The 19656-nt window shown below is 40.6% G+C and overlaps 1 protein-coding gene across 1 annotated transcript in view; it reads right to left on the reverse strand.

The window, feature by feature from the left end:
* The window catches only part of fto (FTO alpha-ketoglutarate dependent dioxygenase), a 172364-nt gene that overhangs the window by 97439 nt on the left and 55269 nt on the right, over nucleotides 1-19656 (reverse strand). The window contains exon 7 of the mRNA XM_012881966.3: nucleotides 15031-15150. Within this exon, the coding sequence (XP_012737420.2) occupies nucleotides 15031-15150 (120 nt within the window). The remainder of the gene's footprint in view (nucleotides 1-15030; nucleotides 15151-19656) is intronic.

A 19656-nucleotide genomic window follows, 5' to 3' on the forward strand; every position in this document is an offset into this window, starting at 1 on the left:
ACAGTGATGGATACATAAAACAACCAATTACATTACTCCACGTTATTTGCAATCAACATAAAGACAGGGAAGCTTCCACAAAAGCTAAGAAAGGTGGATTATTTTGTCACACCAGAAGGGCCTTGGCTGTTAGAAGATTGAAGATGATTTTAAAGAAGGCAGTTGCAGCACAGAAGCCATCACACATAGCTGAGCCAGGAAAGGGGTTGAATATTTTGGACAACGACTGTAGTTTGTATTTTTTTCTGGACTTTGTACATTAAAATACATGAAAATAAATTCTGAATCTTATTTATTCCAATCGGATCTGTGTCACCTGCTGTTTTCCTGTGTATAAATAAGACCAGTGCCTTACTGAGCTATTTAAATCCGATAGCACATGGCTATAGAGCAACAGACAATGACACACACCACTAAGCAGATAAATATAAATGGATTATGAACTCACATACTCGCACTGTCTACTACAGTCTGGCATGAGACTCACACACACTCTAATAGCTTCTACATTTAATAATGCCTGTTCAACAAAGCCGTATGCATTCCTCAAAGATCTGGGAGAACGCAGATATAATCTAATTGAGTAAAAGGAATTAAAGCTGAATATGGTACACTTTGGACTGAGTTGCTTCATGGATGTAATTATCGTACTACATCAGAATTCTGCATTCCAGCGTAGTCTCACATCCAAAAGTTCACACAGTTCAGACTTTTACAATTGTGTGTGTATGTAAGTGTTCAGTGGCTGTATTTTTAGTTTAATCTACCCTCAAAAGAATCGTTAATTATAATGATGTTTGGTGGCCAACATTTATTGTAAGTGTGGTGTGTTTAATCTGCATTTGGAAACAGCCCCAAAGGATTTTTCAAACAATCTGTTCTTTGAAAACATTACTAAACAACAACAAAAAAGCAGGAAGATCAACCACCTTATCAACTGTCAGTTCTGGAAAGGCAGAAAAAAAACCTAATGGCTGAATTATGGGATTTTGAAGCAAGAGTCTTATATTTTTGCCCCTAAATAAACCTAAAAGCTAGCAAATCCTAACATACACCGACGTATAGATGGCAATCGAAGCAAAAACTGTTACATCAAGACTACTCGCACATCTCCTAATACCAGTCTCTAAAAATCTACCCGGGGTTGCGTTTTCACACCCATTTATTTTGTGTGTGCGCGTGTGATTGGTTCTCACCCAGGGAGGCTGATGAGAGCGGCTAAAAGGTGTTTATGAGACTGTTAGCCAGGAGAGGATGCTGCCCTGCAGCTTTTACCCAAATAAAAGAGTCATTCATTACATCTAACATGACCCTCTCATTACGCACAAATAGGAATTAATGAGTGCTATATCGGGCGCTCCCAGCTGAGTGAGGCGGGGCTCGCTAAAGGACTAGCGTTAATTACACTGTCCTACATCTCACCCATTTAACACCACACATCAGATCTCTCTTTGCAGAGTAGTAGCAATGGCCTTTCACTGCGAGGAAGGATGGACGCTCCGAACTCTACTGATGTAACTGCATACATGTAGGAGTAGAGAACTGTCAGTTGAAAAAGAAAAATGTTGTCAAAATGTATTTTTCAGGATTTTTACAAGAGAACAAAGATCTTGAGTTTGATCTCAGCTGGCCTGTTCTTCTTGTACTGTACAAGCCTACGTTTGAAAGGCGCTGGAAAAAAAACAAAAAAAAACTTCACTTAATGCTCCTTGGACTTGAACTTCCTCTTTTTCTACACCAGCACCCTGTTTACAGCAACAGCTTTGCTATTATTTTATATTTGCTTTATTTGACGGCTCCCATTGCAGCTCAGAAAGAAAGTTTTCCGTTGCTGAAAGCTGATCGGCAGCAGAATTTAGGTCTAGGGGAAGTGAAATAATTAAATGTTAATTTCTAGATTTTGGTCATTATTGTATTAGAAAATCCAATGATGTAAATTTTGGTGACTACGGATTCACAATTTATGTCACTTATACGTAAAGAATTACATTTTAATATGATGAAAAAGCCACAAAAAATTTTTAATCTTGAAGTAACCAGTGTGATGACAATAGCAGGAAACCTAATAATCATGTTTTGCTACATCAGTTGTACTAACACACGTAAGTACCGCAATGCTAAGGTGGCATACAGATCAGTAGCCAAGCCACTGCTGAACTATGTCGGAATATGATGTGAGATTGAGTCTCTGAACTAAAAAACTGAGGATATCGGACAAACCAGTCCAGTTTGCCAACCATGTAAATAAGTGGTTTCAGTGAAGGACAGCAACACAACTGTTTCCCCATCTAAACATTACCCACATGATAATGTATAAACAATATTATTGATGCCATTTATGGCAAATCTACACCTACTAGTCTGTCCAATCTTACTGACAGATCATTTCTTGATGATGCTGGGAGAGTAGAGCGCTATCGTTTTGCATATATTTTACCTTCCAGACGAACACACGAATAACTGCAAGGTTTTCATGACAACAGACAACGACACTGTGGTTGTTTTGTGCACTCTAGTTAAACAACTGGAAAAGGCTTGTTTTAGGCAGAACTTTATTTTTAAATTTGTCTGTCATTGGATACCATGGAGAAATGGAAATTGAAATAAATGTAAAATCCTCTCATTGAAATTTTGATTTGTGCTGACATAATTTTGAGCAACAGTCAATTAATAATGGTTGTTCACATAACACTTAACAGGTTTTGGAAATTATTGACATATAAAAAACAGCTTTCCTGCTCCATATCTTCCCTTCTGTCATTTTTGCCTCTTTATAATCGCGCCGACCTGTCCTCGTGGGTATCTCAGCAAGATGTGGGTTTTATGTCAGGACACGAGAGAGAGAAAAATATTATCCACAGAAATGTAAAACGAGAAAGGGATTTTCTTGGCAGTATCCAACACTCTTAGTAAGTCCCCAAGATTTTTATTCAAAATGTCCTGACATTTCGAAAATATCATGATACTAAACACTCTAATAAAGCTCCCAGTTTCTTTGGATGAGGAACACAGCATCGCAGATCTTCCACCATACCTAACAGTGGGCATGAGGTGTGTTTTAACATGTTCCTCCTATATTTTATGCCAAATTCAAACTTATTCTGATCAGACCAAAACAAACAGTCCCAGTTAAAGTCCCAGTAGAGTTTAGCAAATCCAACCAGTTTCCCTTTGTGATGGTAGGACAGATGGCCAGTGGTTGTCATGGAGATTTGGTACCCATGATGTCACTATTAGTAATTCTCTGACATTGGGCTTTGGGTATTTTTTTTTACCTCCTTCACGATTCTGCTTTCTGTGCAAGGTAAATGTGGGTCATTGTCCAGCCAAATGGCTAGTGGGGAAAGGAAATAGGCCTCTATAGTTATTAAAATGTGCTCTAACTAGTGACTCAGCCCCCTAACCAATTAGTAACTGCCGTTCCAACCAATTGCCATGCAAATTTTGAATGAACATTTGCAATATCGCAAAAAATAAAATGTGCATCAGAGGTGTTTTCTTTTACTGGTTTGTAGCAAATTAACCAGAAGACACACAGCGTAATGTCGTCATAAGTTGACGTTGGTTGTAATAAAGAGGAAGTAGACGTTGCTAACTAGCACGGACCACAGTTCAATAATGGAACGAAGCTATAATGAATGTGCTTATTTTTATTTTTACTTATTTTTTTCATGGATGAGACTTAGAAAATGCTCGTGTCTCTTTGTCCGTCCACACTTACCTGCTGTTGCTTCCAGACCTGTTTTCTAGCGTTATGGGAATATCCAGGAAGTCTCCGGCAGCAGATACAGCTGATCAGTCCAGTGAGGTAAATGTTCACTACATCAGAACTAATTCGACAAATGTGTTTCCATCTCTTCTTTAGCACATTTACTGTTTTTCGTAAAAAGTCTAAAATCCATCTCAAGCGAGCATAAAAACTATTTTTGCTAAATTTTGTGAGTCAATTCGAATTTTGCCGTTTCCATCAACCCTTTTTAATGTGATACTTCAAAATGCGCATGACCAACAGTCTTCTGATGTAATGATTTTATTACGACTCTGATGGGTTGGAACTGCAAGCAAGCAGGTACTAATGCGACTGTTACCAATGGAAAAGTCAGAAAAAGGAGCTAACCCGTAGAGAACCGCTTTGAGTAGATGCTGGTGGATAAAGGACATGTCATATTAGATTTATAGCACACTGAAACAGAAGGTTATGAATTCCAACAACAGGCTCCAAGAAGCTGAAAATATTTATTCAATTTAACCCTTTTGCCCATTTGTATCAAGGCTGTCAATAAAACTGCTCTAGAAATGCATATTAACTGCATACAAAACTGACACAAACATTTTAGTCGACTAAAATAATTGTGCTACAGATATAGATACATATTTGGCTTTATCTGGTTCTGGAGAGATTTCAGTTTCTACTTAAACTCCATATATGTAGTTTAAGTAGAAACTGAAATCTCACAAACATAAACTCAAAAGCAGTAATTTGGAATGTGCTGTCCTGGGAAACTAATATGGAAAGAGTGGAGATCCATTGGCCAGTTTAATTAGTGGTAATCTTCCCTTTTCAGTTAGTTTTTTTGTTTAATTTCTGCGGCACAGAAGTATATCAATTTTATCATTAGATCCTGATCTCATTGGTGTATAACAATACTAGAAAACGGATTACCTTGTTAACACCTATCTTCTATTTTTGTCCCTAATTAGGCTTTAACTGTTTTCTCCCACTTTGAGGGGGGTCTACACATGGGGTGGGCTGTTTTCATACTCATTAATTGGTTTCATTTATTGTTTCATCTGTGTGGGCGAAAATAAAGCCCGGTGAGACCGCAGCTGTGATTAGGGGCTCTGCAAATAAATGTAAGATGAATTGAGCTAGAGATAAACAATAATAAGAATGCCAACAAGAGCAGCTGATTAAGATTTAAATTTGGATTTAAAATATTTTTTTTTTCAAGAGAACGCACAGAATTCTGGCACAGTTGATAACACGGCTGCTTGCCGTTGCCTTGCAGCATGAATGTCCTGAGTTCAAACCCCAGACCCTCGTTCTGCATGGAGTTTGCGTGTTGACCCTGTTCCCTCTGGGTACTCAGTCCAAAAACAGGACTGTTAGTTTCATTTGTCAATCGAAATTGACCTTTTGCACATGCATGTGTTTCTTTCTTCCAGGATTGCTCTGCCACCAATATGTTTCACCCTGGTGATGGTGTGTTACGGGATGTTTTGGTCTCATTTGACTAGAACACCTTCTCATGTGTCATTTGCCCCCGTAATGCCTTGTGACAAACTGCAGAAGAAGCTTGATGTGGCTTTCTATCAACAATTCAAGAATCTTGTCATTCTTCTATGAAGGGCTGAACAACTACGAGTTGTCCTGTAAGCAGAGTCTCCCAGCTGAGCGGTGGTTGTCTGTAGTTCTTCCAGAGTTACCATCATTGCTATTTGATGCTCTCCTTGCTTGGCCTGTTAGTTTAGCCGCTTGACATTTATCCCCAAAACACCTAAAAACACCAGGAAAACGCATACCTGAACTAAATCGGATGAAGTTTCTAAACACTTTGGAGCACATGTAAAAAGTTTGGTCTCTTTGTTAACATAACACTCTGAAAATTGAACCTGCACAGTCATAGTATTACTTATTGTAACAATTTTGTAGTTGTGGAAGTTGGATTACACAGAAATGTCACTATTCTTCTGTCGTCTGGAGTTTTTGGTTTGTTTTTATGTAACTGTCCATGGAGGGCTAAAGATATGGACACAGCTATCAAATAAGGCATTGGACAAAAGTTCAAACTTTATGATATTCGCACAAAACTGACTATTCTGAAGAGGTTTTTCTGTGGTTATGCCGATGCATTTTCCTATTTACTTATTCGGAAATGTCTGCTGTAGAAAGCAACTCTATATACAGTATCAACACTAAAAGGCTGTAGTTCTGGAACCCTTCAACACAGACATACAGCAAACTAAACATCCAAAAAGCTGCAATAGTAGGGCTTGTACCACTGGAGAGATCTTAGGTCGATGCAATTGGCTGCCAACCCAGACGGGGTCAGGTGGATGACCATGTCTTGACGGGTGTGCCGTACTCTTTGCATCTTCAGATGAAGGATTGAGCAGTGAAGCTTTGAAAATCTAAGCCTACTTCAAACTTCTCCAGAACTTTAACTGTGGTGTGTTACTCAGTTTTGATGAAGCTGTTTGTTTGCTGACGTCCTCTAACCAACTTCTGTATTTATCCTAATAACACTTTGCATAGGTCTTTATTTAGTTAGGTGAGTTATGAAGGCATTTGGTTGCACTGGATTTTATTTAGCGTTATCAGAGTAAAGGGGGCTGAAAGAATAAGCACACCACACTTGTACAAATACCTTGACAACCATGTCTCCCTTTTCTCAGAGATCCCAACTATGAACTACTTTCTGTTGATCTGTCGCATAAATTGAAGTTAGTCTTTGGGATGTGTCAAAATGTGGAGAAAGTTCAGGGGGTATAAATACGATTGCAAGGCAAAGCATCGCTGAAGACAGAATGAGTCTGCCATATATTCTATACATCAAATGAAAAATCTTAGAATTTCTTGTTTTAGTGACAAATAAGGATGTTTTCTTTTGTCTGTGGCGATGTCTTTCGCTAAACCTATATGACATGATTGCCTGTGAAAGGAGTAAACAATTACACCTGGATCAAAGTAGAGCCATAATTACATGTCAAACGCTGGTTAGCATTCGCGTCTCTCATCAGGTGGAAGAGGGGCGGGCTTTGCTGTGAGATGTTCGGAAATATCTCTTTCATCTTTTTATACTTTCTCCCCCATCAAGGCATGTTTTAACAAACACACTTCATCCTTCATCTCGCGTTCTCTCTCTCTCTCTTTTTTTTTATGGTATGACACAGGAAGAAGCTGGGCCCTGCAGTCAACGCCGCCATCCACACTGAATACGATTAAACTGAGCAGTGATTAATCTGGGCTGCCCCATAAGTCCTCTTTACCACTTTAATGGATGTTATCTCCCCCTCCTCTGTAGGCTTATCTTGCTGATCGGGGCCAAGGATGAGGAGAGGCAGAAGAGGAGAGGGAGGGTTGGCTACCTCAGGGGTGGGGGGGGGGGGATCAAACCAAATCCATACAGAGGTAAGTAAATGAATAAGCAAGTAAATAAAGTGAGTAAATAAATAAAAGCAGGGATTGAGGGTGCTGCTAAGCGGATAAGGCAGATCAGTCTCTGTAAAGTGCTCATTTGTTTTCTAAGAAGATGACCTGCCTTCAAAGCCTAAAAAGTGTCACATAACAATTCTGAGAACAAAACTTCTTCAAAATAAATCTTCTCACAATAACAGTTAAAAAAATAAGGTAAAAACAGGGCTTAGCTGACATCCAAAGGCAGTAAATAAAGTAAATGAATAAATAAAAGGCATTGCTTCCTGAACAGTTGCCACGTACAGGCTAGCAGTCAATAATGATGACGTTTCCCTGCAGCGGGGTAACAAGTTTGTTCACGTCACGTAAAGGAAAATGCAAAGCTTACCCCACAGGGGAGCGTCGGGGACACGATGTTACTGGAGAATCTAGCTTAAATGAAGTAGTACGGATTCTAACAAAAGCACCTGTGACAACAACCTACATTTGACTGTGAATTCTAACAAATAAAAGACAACATCAACAGCTGCTAAAACTAGTCATAGGCCGGTTACTGGTATCAAGGTATTCTCCAGTTTTAAAAAGGTTCCTGTTTCAGAGACGCAATCATTTACCGTATTTTCCAGACTATAGGGCACGCTTAAAAGTCTTTAATTTTCTGAAAAAACAAAAGTGCGCCTTGTAATCCGGGACAATTTATATATTGTCCCGGACGAGAAATGAGCTGAAAAAGTGAATGTATTGTGTTGTATTTTATGCGTTATAACTGAACAATTTTGAGAGTTATTGTGAATACACCGACAATTGATTTCACGGTATCGGCCTGTGTTTGTCTTACGTGTTACAACTGAACAAGGTTGGGAGTTATTGTGAATGTGTTTAATAAAGTTTGACTGACTTATCTGTTTTGTTTCATTTAACACGCCTTACAATCCAGTACGCTTTATATGTGAAAAAAGTCTGAAAATAGACCATTCATTGACAGTGGGCCTTAAAATCCAGTGCGCCCTATAGTGCGGAAAATATGGTACTCTCATCCTGTTCTTACCCTTCAAAGTGCCAAAGAAAGTGCTGGAGTAACCAGCGTCAGGAACAAAAGATTCGCTCTGCCCCACCTATTGCTGCTCACAGCCGGTCAGTTGGAAGAAATTAGACCAAAACACATTTTTAAAATCCTACTCCAGTTGATAAAGATAAAGATAAAGATAAAAAGATAAAGATTTATTCGACTCTATTCTCTTCACCCTCACTTACCAGGAAAATTGTAGATGTATGTTGTTATGTGATGCAACAAATGACTGTGTGGAAACAATATGCAGCGTCGTATATCACTCTCATAAAGGTAATGCAGTCCTAAAAACTACATTTTGCACAACTGCATATTTACTATACCGTCAACTGCAGGCTGTTAACATGAGCAGGTAGCCTGGCTACTTGTCCAGCTTATATCAGCTACTTGTATTACTTTATTAAGAGCATGAGAAAAAAACTCTATAGGGCCATATAAAAATCCTTCTTTTTTTATTTTATGATTAAAAAATTATTAAAAAAAAAAAACATTTAAAAGGAATTTAGTGTGGAAAAAAAATAAATCTGAAAAAAAAGAACAAAATAGATCCCATTCTGGCCTGAAACTAATATTGAATATTTGTGCTTAGATATATGTCTTGGAATCCAAATAATAAATATTTAGTGTAAATACAAATATAATTTTTTTTAATGTTATGCTATGTTAGCAGCAGGAGCTATTTTTGTAATAAAACACCACTGTTGTATCATGATGCTCATTTCTATTTGAGGTTTTTGTGTAAATATCACGAAGCCTTGGTGTTTTTTTTTTTTTTTGTTTTTTGTTTTTTTTTTGCTGTTGCTCAAGGCTATCAGGCCGTGGGACTCTGAACGCAGCCCATGCCTGTTTTAAACTTCTCAAAATGGACACCAGTGTTTTTGTCCTTTCATGCAAGCCTAGCCATAATACTGTGACAGGGTAAAAGCTGTTCAGGGCTTTCTTTTTTCCCTTTTTCCCCCTCCCCGCTCCGGCTTACAGCGATGTTGCAGAGATTCTGTCGTAGACAAACCTCTGCGGGATTCCATTCAACACTAGTGTACATCTTTAGGTACAAAGCTGCGGGCTGCACTGGCTCCAGGTAACATAAACGCTCCCTTCAAGCCACTGCGTATATCTGCCCATGGAAATTCTCTAAAGGGGTTTAAGCGTTTACGAAGAAACACTATCAGGCACTGCCGAAAAATTCAGCTTACCCTGTTGAATAGGGACTTCAAAGAGAATTGCAAATACCTTCACGCCGCTACATTTTCTCCCCTCTTCTCTCCCCTTTGCTCGCTCTGCCTCTCCGTGTGTCTCTTCCTGCTTCTTTTCATTCTCCTTTTTTTTTTTTCCACGGCTCCAAACATGAGCCGCTGTGTGATGTAAAATGTATTATCAGCCGTATATTTCCTCTTTAAATGAATAATAACAATAATCTCGGAGTAATTTCTCTCTCGCTCAGCTCTGTCTAAATAGGGCAAAGCAAGCAAGCTAATAAAGAGCCGTGGATAAACAAGGCCGCGCCGTAATGAACGTGTGGATTAGGGCCTCTAGTCTATGTTCGCCGATAAGGGGGGAAAAACAGCTACTACTACCCAGGTAAGAGCACTCACTGGCTGTCAGGGAAGGATAAACTACTGTGCAGCTGCACAATTTACTTCCTGCTCTCACATAGTGGACACACAAACAGACGCACCGATGGTTGCAAATAAATCAAACGCCCGCACGCTCATTCACCCGCTCCGTCAGCGCGCAAGAACCACAAAGAATCGGAATATAATAAACGTATAAGCCTATTTACTCAGCCTGGAGCTTTGGACCCAAAACAATACGGGGCATACGCACAGTGCGATTTAATGCTAGAGATAATAAATGGCTTCATAATGAGCAATAAAAACGGTCCTTAAAACAGTTTACTGCATAGTTCACACTTATAATTAATCTGGGTTGCATGTGTGCATTTAAAGCGGGCATAAAAACTGTGCAAGTAAAAGAGAGAAATGAGTGCCGGGAAACATCTGCAGTGTCATGCAGCTGTAAAAAAAAAAAAAAAAAAAAGAGGGAGAAAAAACAACGACAAAAAATGCCCTTTTCTCTCCTCACCTGGACCAGCACACACGTGCAGAAAGAAAAGAAAAAAAACATTTAGTAAAATTATTTAGTACAACGGGAAGCCATAACATTTAGAATGTTTTACAAACCCATCAAATAAGGACAGAGGGGATTAATTGCCCTGGTCCGACCTTAAAATAATTATTTTGAGCGGTGCAACTCTAAACTCCAACGAAATTGATACACTTTGATAATTAGATTCTTGGCACTGACCCGCTGAAGTCAATAAAGGTTATTAAGGCCAATTGCTGTCTAAACGCATTACGGCCAGAGTAAACTGTCCGTCGGAGGCCCCTGCTACTCCAGCGCCAATATGATAATCCATTCTCCGTCCTGGGGGTTTCTTCCCCAGCGCCTGTGTCTCCACTCTGCCATACAAAACCAGATTGGATTCGCTTAACCTTTCCAGGACTTTGATCAAATGAGCTCACACAGCAATAACATTTACATTGACCCCCCCCCAAACACACACACACACACACATTCTCTCACTTTTCTCTACCTCTTCCTCTGACTCTACAGACTCTCCATCTCTCTTTCTCCAGCCTCCCCCCTCGTGCGTTTGCTCAATAACCTAATCAGCTCTTGATGGCGGCCGGGCCGGGCTGCGTATGATTGCAAGCGCTACTCACCTCAGAAGCCCGGATTGTTTCCGAGCGCCGTTATTACAGCGAGCAGTTTGGCGGGGGGGTGGGTGGGGGGGTTGAAATGGTCACCCAACGTTATCCCTGCACAAACACACAGACGTGCACGCATGCAAAGAGCTGGCCTCCGTTGGAAATCAGAGGGAGCTTGTGTGTACGTAGATCATGTTTGCGCTTGTTTGTGACCAAACCGTCAGAAAACAGGGACTGACAGGTTGGGGTGAACGGAGCGGAGGGAGACGTGGCCCCGATACCACTTCCTGTTTTGTACGTCTTGAAGTATACAAATGTATTCAACAGTGCGGATCCCGTTTATAATGAAAGTGGATTAATTTCCTTGATATGCGTTGAAAAGATTTCCATCTACAAGACTCGTTCTGCTGTCAAATGAAGGTGGGGGGGGGGGCGGCTGAGATATGGTGAGATGGAGGGAGAGGAATAGGGGAGAACAAGAGAACTGAAGAGAGAGTGGAGAAGAAGAAGAAGAAGAAGAAGAAGGGGAAGAGGAAGAAGAAGGAGACGGAGTGCATTGAAATCTTTTCGCGAGTGCTGGCTTTTGAAGTTGTGAGATGAGCAGCCACAGAAGTCAGGAAAGTGACAAATTAGGGAAAAGGCTGTACTGTGCGAGCAGAGCTGCTAAATCAATTAAAGTCATGCCGAGTGCATACATTAACATCAATGGTGTGCACACACACAAACACACACACACACACACACTCAAAGGACAACGGAAAAAAAAACAGAAAGAAAGACAGAAATGTGCTCATGAGTTCGCCGTCGCTTCACCCCCCCCCCCCCCCCCCCCATAGTGAAAAGAGGAAAGATAAAAAAAATACCACACCGGTATTTAAAATATTCTGCATAAAGCCAAGATCTCCTGCCTATTGTGACTCACAAAGAAGCCATTCATTGTTGCTAGTTTAAGGAAATGTCACTATTGTACGACTGCAGTGATAGCGGAGACCTGGGGGAGCGCGAGGCTCGGAGCCGGGCGGGTCTAAGCGCAATCCGGCACCCTGGATCACAGGGGAGCGCAAAAAACCTTTCAGCTGCTGCCCTTCTTCCACCTGCCCGGAACAACCTTTGCCTACCTTTACCTTTACACACATTATCGCGTTGCTGCGCTCTCACGTCAAGTACACTAGGAGATTATTCAGGGGTCCTAAAAAAAAAAAAAAAAGAAAAGAAAAAGAAAGTGGCGAGCAAGCCGGTGGACTCGTTTTGTTTTGCTTCTTTATACATTTATTTATGTATTTTATCAGAATGTCATTCAAATAGAAGGATGAGCATTTGCATGACAACAGGCTGAGGAGCAGAGAGGCAGCCCGAGGGAGAGAGAGTATCCACATACAGGAGCCAGTTTCTCCATATTGCAATATTCTTCATACAGACTAACAAACGCGCACGCAGCCCAGCGCATCCCACAACGCTGCTGCTAAATATGACAATAAAGCGAGGAAGCCTGGCGGTTTGTATTACTATTTTAGCAAGATGAAACAATAGGCCCTTTTATTGCTACAGCACAGTGTATAAAACAATACAGTGTCATTTTATAAAGCCTATTTAAATAGACACGCATTTGTTATTTTAAAATACCCAGGCCGATATCAGATTTGGCAAAAAAAAACCTAAATAAATAAAAAAATAGCGGCGCATTAAAATCTACTCTGCAGGCAACCGAAATATGTAAATAAATAAATGGTAAACAGCATCTGCTCACACTAGGTCACTCGTATTTCACCAAATTAGACGGCGCTGTCAATTGCCGGCTTCAAAATGTAAAATATATGCCAATATAGGGGACCGCAGCAGAGGCCGCCATTATTTAAATAACCCAGAGTAATTTAGGGAAATGTGTTTTAATCCAACAGCAGAAAAGCCTCAGCCATCAAAACCTCCAAAAGAGAAATCTATAAGCCATATTTATGAAGTGCTGTTTCATCAGCGTATCTGAGGTCGATGCATGTATGTAAATACTGCTGGCAAAAGCAATAATGTTGTCTTTCATCACTGTGGAGAATCGTTACTTTTGTTCATGTGCCAGTGTTCTGTTTTTTTTTTTGTTGTTGTTGTTTTTTTTTTTGTGTTTGTATCCGGTCCTTTCTCCAGAAGATGCTTCCTTTTGAGTATTTTGAATTTGCAAAAAAAAAAAAATACATAACCTTAAAAATGTTACAAGATTTTTTTTTTAAATAAACACATTGCAGTGTTATTTCAAGTATATAAAAAAAGAAAAATACCAGGGAAATTAGTTTTTCCAAGCGACATGTTTTTTTTTTTAAATTAAAAGAATTTTTAATTTTATTTGCAGCATCATATAAAGTTTTCACTGAATAACAACAACAACAAAAATCACATTCAGATACAAACAGAAACAGAAAAAAAAAAAAACACTAGAAATACCGACACATGAACTTTCCATTTTACCAATGCCCTTTCCTGAATACAGGTCCGAATCACACACTCCATCTGGACCCAGAGGTGGAGCCCTTAAGCCCCCCTCTCCCACCCTCTGTCAGGCTCTTTGGCTGCCTGAGCGAGACGGGCCGCGGCTAGAGCCGGGCAGCAGCGGCGGCGGCTGCGGCGGCAGAGACACCGTTCTCCCCTTCAGCCCCTGTCTTTATCCCCGCCTGAGCATTAGATGTGATTACTGCTCAGCGCTCAACACTGACAGAGACCGAGAGCTCCCAGAGACAGCAGGAGCGGGTGAGAGACTGACTGCAGGGAGGCACAGAGGAGCACAACTCTTCGCTGATGAAGCAGCTGCTACAGTGATGCAAGAGTGCCCCCTGCTGATTCTAGTGTCTGGCTATGGAATACATACATATTCAAATCTATATATATAGATATATCTATAGATATATCTATATCTATAGATATAGACATCTATAGATATAGATATGTATATAGATATACATATGTTTGTGTTATATATAACAAGGTTTCTTTGTGTGCCTGTTAGGCTTGCAGCATGATGACTATATGCTGACTTAACAGTAAGTCTAACATTGTAATACTGTTGTCTGAAATAGTCTTCTTTTTAAGTAACTTCTTTTTAAGTTTTTTTTTTCTATTCGACATACATCTGTGAGCCTGCAGCCAAACCCGATTCCTCCAGTGTTAAGCTGCAAGGTAAGTGGTTAAACTTACCTTGGGGCGACTGTGGCTTGATGGGTTGAGTAGTCGTCTGGCAACCAGAAGGTTGTGGGTTCGATTCCAGCTTCCCCTTGCTACATGTCGCTGTGCCCTTGGGCAAGGCACTTAACCCCAAGTTGCCTACCGAGCTGCGTCTTGGTGTATAAATGTGTGCGCGTTAGTGAGAGCGACTGGGTGAATGTGGCTATAGTGTACAGCGCTTTGGGTGGTCAGCATGACTGGAAAAGCGCTATATAAGTTCAGTCCATTTACCATTTAAAGAACATTTATTCCCGTCAGAGGAACAATGCTGAACGGCGGATCACTTACAGATGGAACTCATCCAAAAAAAAAAAGATTTAAGAAATAGCTGCTCAGCAATTATAAGAAGTATTAGATTTTCATGAAACTTCTGAAGACCTGTCCATTAATTATTAAGAATTGTTAAAAATGTTTCAAATGCCATTTTCTATGATATTTAAGAAAAAAAATAAAAGATCCAATAATATACTTGTTTCCATTGTTTTATTATATTTGAGAGTGCGTTGTTTCTTATCAAAAACAAACTCGGCTAAGTGAGAAAAATGTTCGGTTTAAATCTGCCATTGGGCAGAACTGAATGCAGTCTAATACAAAAACTACAGATTATTACTATTAAGTTATTGATCCACAATATAACATATTTTACCACTTTTAAATTACATATTATACATTTCTGAATTAAATGCACTCTGTGCTACTGATCAACCATATTCAAAGGACAGCATCTAACGAATGCATCCTTCTTGATCTGATCATATAAATTAACTGTTTCGTGTTTAACGGTTTTGGTTGTGCTCGTTTTCAAATTCGACAATCCGGAAGGAGTTGCCGTTTTGTGTACAAAGCTTTTTGGGTTGTATCCTGTTCTCGAGCTGTGACATGATGAGCCGTGTGTCGTGAATTCGTCCTACCATGGTCTCCATGAGCTTCCAGTCCTTCTCCAGCTGCTCCATCGGCCGGGTCCACCAGCTGCAGAAGCGGGCGTAGCGCTGGCCCTGAAACCAATACTGTCGCAGCCATTCGAACTCCACCTACACAAACACAAGCAATCTATGAGTTAAAGAGAAAGTTTTCCATATTTTAGAGCAACACCGGGGGAAAAAAAAACACAAAAATATTTCAAAAATGGTATGCTTAACACAGACACACTCTCACGTGCTAAACTCTGTTAGAATTATAAATATACTCTTGGCAAAAAACATAAGTTCACCTTCTTTCAGTGTAAAGACATAAAAATGTCATCTGATGATTACAGGGGGGTTAAGATGAGCTAGAGCGTGTGACATATTGCTCTAAATCATCGTTTAGTAAAGTTAACAGAAGCCGTGACGGAAACATTTAGAAGGCAAAGGTAAAAACACCCCTTTAAATTCAGTGGGATTTATGTGATGGACTGACCCGAAGCAGAACTGAAGTGGATCACAATGATACACAGATTCCAAATATGTTTATTAATGAAACTATGAAAAGTCTAGCTTACATTTCTGCTCAGACCCCTTTATTCTGCTACCCTTAAATAAAAGTATTTCAAATGCCTTTAAAAGTAAACGTACTGCTCAATAGGGTCCACCTGTGTGTGATTTAATCTCAGTACGCCTGTGCAAATTGTCAGTTCTCCGGGTCACCACAAAAGAAAACGGGCTTAGATCGGAGGCAACCAGACCTTTGCTCAGCGCCTCTGATCCAAACCTGTTTGCTGACTAATCTCAGTATAAATTGACCTAACAGTTAACTGTTCAATCCATCATCTGAAGATGAAATGAGTATGCCACAGGTGTAAACCTACCAAAGATCAGGACAGAAAAGGAGAGTGGTAATTGAGAAAAATCAAAGGAATGAGGCTCACTGTGACTCTGGAGGAGCTGCAGAAAACCACAGCTCAGGTGAGAGAATGTGTTGACAGGACTAGTAGATAGTGACACAAATCAGCCTTTGAGGAAGAGTGGCAATTGTGAAAACAAAGGCATTAGAAGTCAGGCTTGCTGTTTGAAAAAAGCCATGTAGGAACATAGAAAGGATATGGAAGAAAACACTCTGGTCAGATAAAACCAAAATGGAACCTTTAGCCAACAGGCAAAACATTAAAAATCATGCAAAAGACCCCATTGAAACCACGAAACATGGTGGTAGCATCTTCATGCTGGGGCTGCAGTCAGAGTTTATAGGAAGGTGAATGTCTCTGAATATGGAAAACCTTTTAGATGCTGCAAAAGACCCGAGGCTGGACTTCACCCCGCAACACGACAGCAACCCTCTAGATCTGCTCTAATAAAAGCCTTTATTAGAGCTACAAAAATTTGGAGCTCTAATAAAAGCAAAATGTGGTTCTAAAAGGTACTGAATAACTTAAAGGGGTGAAACTGAATATAATTCATGCCACACTTTTCAGATTTTTTTCATGAAACATTTTTAATCATATGTTGTATGGATTAACTTTCCAAGAACACAATCTGTTCTGGTAGCACCATAAACAGACAGTGGTGCTACCAGATTTAGTTTTGATTTTCCATTATGTAAAATCAAAACTAAATATACTGGATATTGTGGTTGGAATTTGAAATAAAATGTGGAAAAGGTCAATAAATGAATGCATAGTTTTGGAAGACACCACAGCGTGGTCTGACAGTATGTATGGAAAACCAAAGCAGCCTACGTTGCTGTTTGGAGCAATTAAATGCTTGTAACTGAATATAAGCAATTAACTGATGACCACCAGTTAATCGGGTTCACTGAGAGAGGCAAAAATTTCATAAAGGTTTGAACATCTCCATAAAAGCAGATTTGGTGGTTTGCAGATGCGGTGCGTTGAGGTCTGCGTTAGTAACACAGCATGAATGAAAAGACATTTCCAAACTATTCAGGGTCCATCTTTCAACAATGACACTAATGATCATTAAATACCAACGAGCCCTGGAGTGAACGGTCCAGTAAAATCACAGCAAGGTCAACACGACAACAGAGACCATCACCGCGAGTCTCTCTGTATACCAAAGCAGGCCAGAGTCTAAACATCTCAACGTCTGTCCGGCAGCTGAAGCTCGGACAAAACCCAGGATGTAAAACGGGACAATCATGTCCAGCACTGCAACAAATCTGCATCAGAATGGCTGTAATAGAAAATACTCCCGGTCGCAGTGAGGCAATAAAGGTGCAGGCTACACTAATACATGCTTCAACCACAGATACCAAACATCCCCCTTTGTGAGGACATTCCCTCCTTTAAAAGATACAAAGTTACTAACAAAAATAATATGGAGCAGAAAACGTGTGTGAATGGTTACGCGCGCACCTTCCAGTGAGCGCACCTGAAAACCCCGCCCATCGTGCCCTCCTCTGCTTCACCGTCTGGAGCTGACAGAGTCGGCTGCCGAGCAACCTCCCCCCCTTTTCCCCTCTCCTCCGCCTGGAGTGTTTTTTTCTTTTTTTTTTTTGTTTCCTGCTCTTTTGAAGTGATAAATTAATCCCCGCAAAGGATGCTTACCACAGCCAGGTGTAGCCCCACTACTTGGAGGTGTGTTGTTCGGCGTGCACGGCTGTCAGTTCGGGTCTGAACCGAGCGAGCTCGGGTGTGTTTGCGCCTCCGCTTGTACCCGTCTGCTTAAGCGTGCGGGCGGCTTTGTTATTGTTTCTGCGGAACACGGCCGTGTGAGCGTGTGTGTGTCAAAGATTGCTCCAAAAGCTGCCAGCATCAACCCAAGGTGCCGGGTTGCCCTCCCTTCAGATGGTTCCGCGAAGCAACATCCTTCCAAAACAATGCAAACCCCCATTACAGCCTGATGAAGTCAACTGCACAGCACAGCGTCTGCTGGCGAACAAAGGGGTCGCATGTCACATGGAACTCGACGTGCTATTGTTTGCTTTCTGAAAACTGTTTTTGTTTATTGTTCTTCTAACAGAGCATTAGCAAACGGATAAAGCTGAGTCCTTTTCAGCGGCGAACCTCCAAACAATCTTGACAAGTTTAAGCTCAATAATACGGCTGAAAATGTCCAACGGGTTTAAAACCTTTATTTGTATAATTCTTAAGCATTTTGTGGTTTTATCTGATGCATCTCACACTAATTGCGCTGGTTTGTTATCGCAATCCCCTCTTCTAAACTACGGCACAAGTTGCACAACTTTTCGAGAGCACGGCCGGTTCCGGGAGGTCCAAAAATGCTGTGCCTTGCAAAAAAAATAATTTAACATAGACCATAAACTTTTTTACATTTGGTCACATTACAAGTGCAAACTTTATAGTACTTTATTGCAGATAATCCCTTCATGACTCTTATATTCTAAACCAAATCCAGTTTGACAAAGTGCAGCTTTAAAAATGTGATAATTAGCAGATAGGGTCCCCTTGAATGGGATTTAATGTTAGTATAAGTCCAGTCCTCGGACTTAAAACATTGTAAAGACCACCGAGGTTGGTAAGAGAACATTGGCGAGCAAACAAACAGCATCGTGAAAAGCAAGGAACATGGCAGAGAGGCCAGGGAGAGAGTTGTGGAGACTTTTAAATCAGGGTTAGGTTAGAAAACAATAGAGCACTGGTGAATCCATCATCTAAACAGGCAAGGATAGGCCACAAGGCTAAACTGACAGGCCGAGCAAGGAGACTATTAATTACAGAAAAAGCCAAAAGGCAGAGCTATTGTTGAAAGGTAGTGTCTTTAGGTGTGATTGGGTTTAAATGATCTGTTTGGAGGAAAACCAAAACTGCATGTCACTTTGAATATAACGTCCCAGCAGTAAAACACGGTATGGTCAGTATCATGCTGTGGGGATGTCTGTCTTCAGCAGGGAGGGGGGATCTAGAAAGAGACGGGAGTGTATGTTCACCCTCCCGCAGCATCTTAAAACATGCAGCCAGAAACACGAGGGAATGGTTTAAATCAAACTATGTTCCTGCGCTGGAATGGTCGAGCCAGAGTCCAGAACTAGGTCTAATCGAAAATGCGTGGCGAGACTTTGCTGTCCACAGATGCTCCATCTGACTGAGCTGAGACAAGAGTAAGCGAAACATTTTAGTCTCTATATATGTATGGCACGAGGCTTAAATCAGAGGCAACTGGACGTTCGCTCAGTTTTTCTGAAAACGTTCCGACACCTGTCCGGGAGTCAATCCAAAACAGGTTAAAAAGTAAAACAGCTTCTATTCTTCAGCTTCATCTTCAGAATAGAAGTCCAGTTGTTTTATTTTCTTAACCTTTTTTGGATTGATCATGACCTGGATGACCAGGAGTCTCTGTCAGCTCTGGTGGCTCATGCTCGAGCAACCTGTAGTCGGAGCGCTGCTGTTTTTAAGAACATGGAGACCATCCTGGATGCGTACAGAAGATATATACACATCCTAATTGCAGCAGAAGTTTGTTCTACGTAGAACTGACTGTGGAGGGCTGCATGGAAATGAATGCCAGTCTCTTCAGATTTGTATTTGTCTAAATCGGGTAAAACCACGCATCTTGTTTGGTTCTACTCCATAATAATGTGCAACTTTGTGCTGGTTTATCGCACAACACCGCCATAAAATGCAAAAAGGAGTTATATTCACA

The sequence above is a fragment of the Fundulus heteroclitus genome, chromosome 4 (genome assembly GCF_011125445.2).
Source record: "Fundulus heteroclitus isolate FHET01 chromosome 4, MU-UCD_Fhet_4.1, whole genome shotgun sequence".
Classification (NCBI taxonomy): domain Eukaryota; kingdom Metazoa; phylum Chordata; class Actinopteri; order Cyprinodontiformes; family Fundulidae; genus Fundulus; species Fundulus heteroclitus.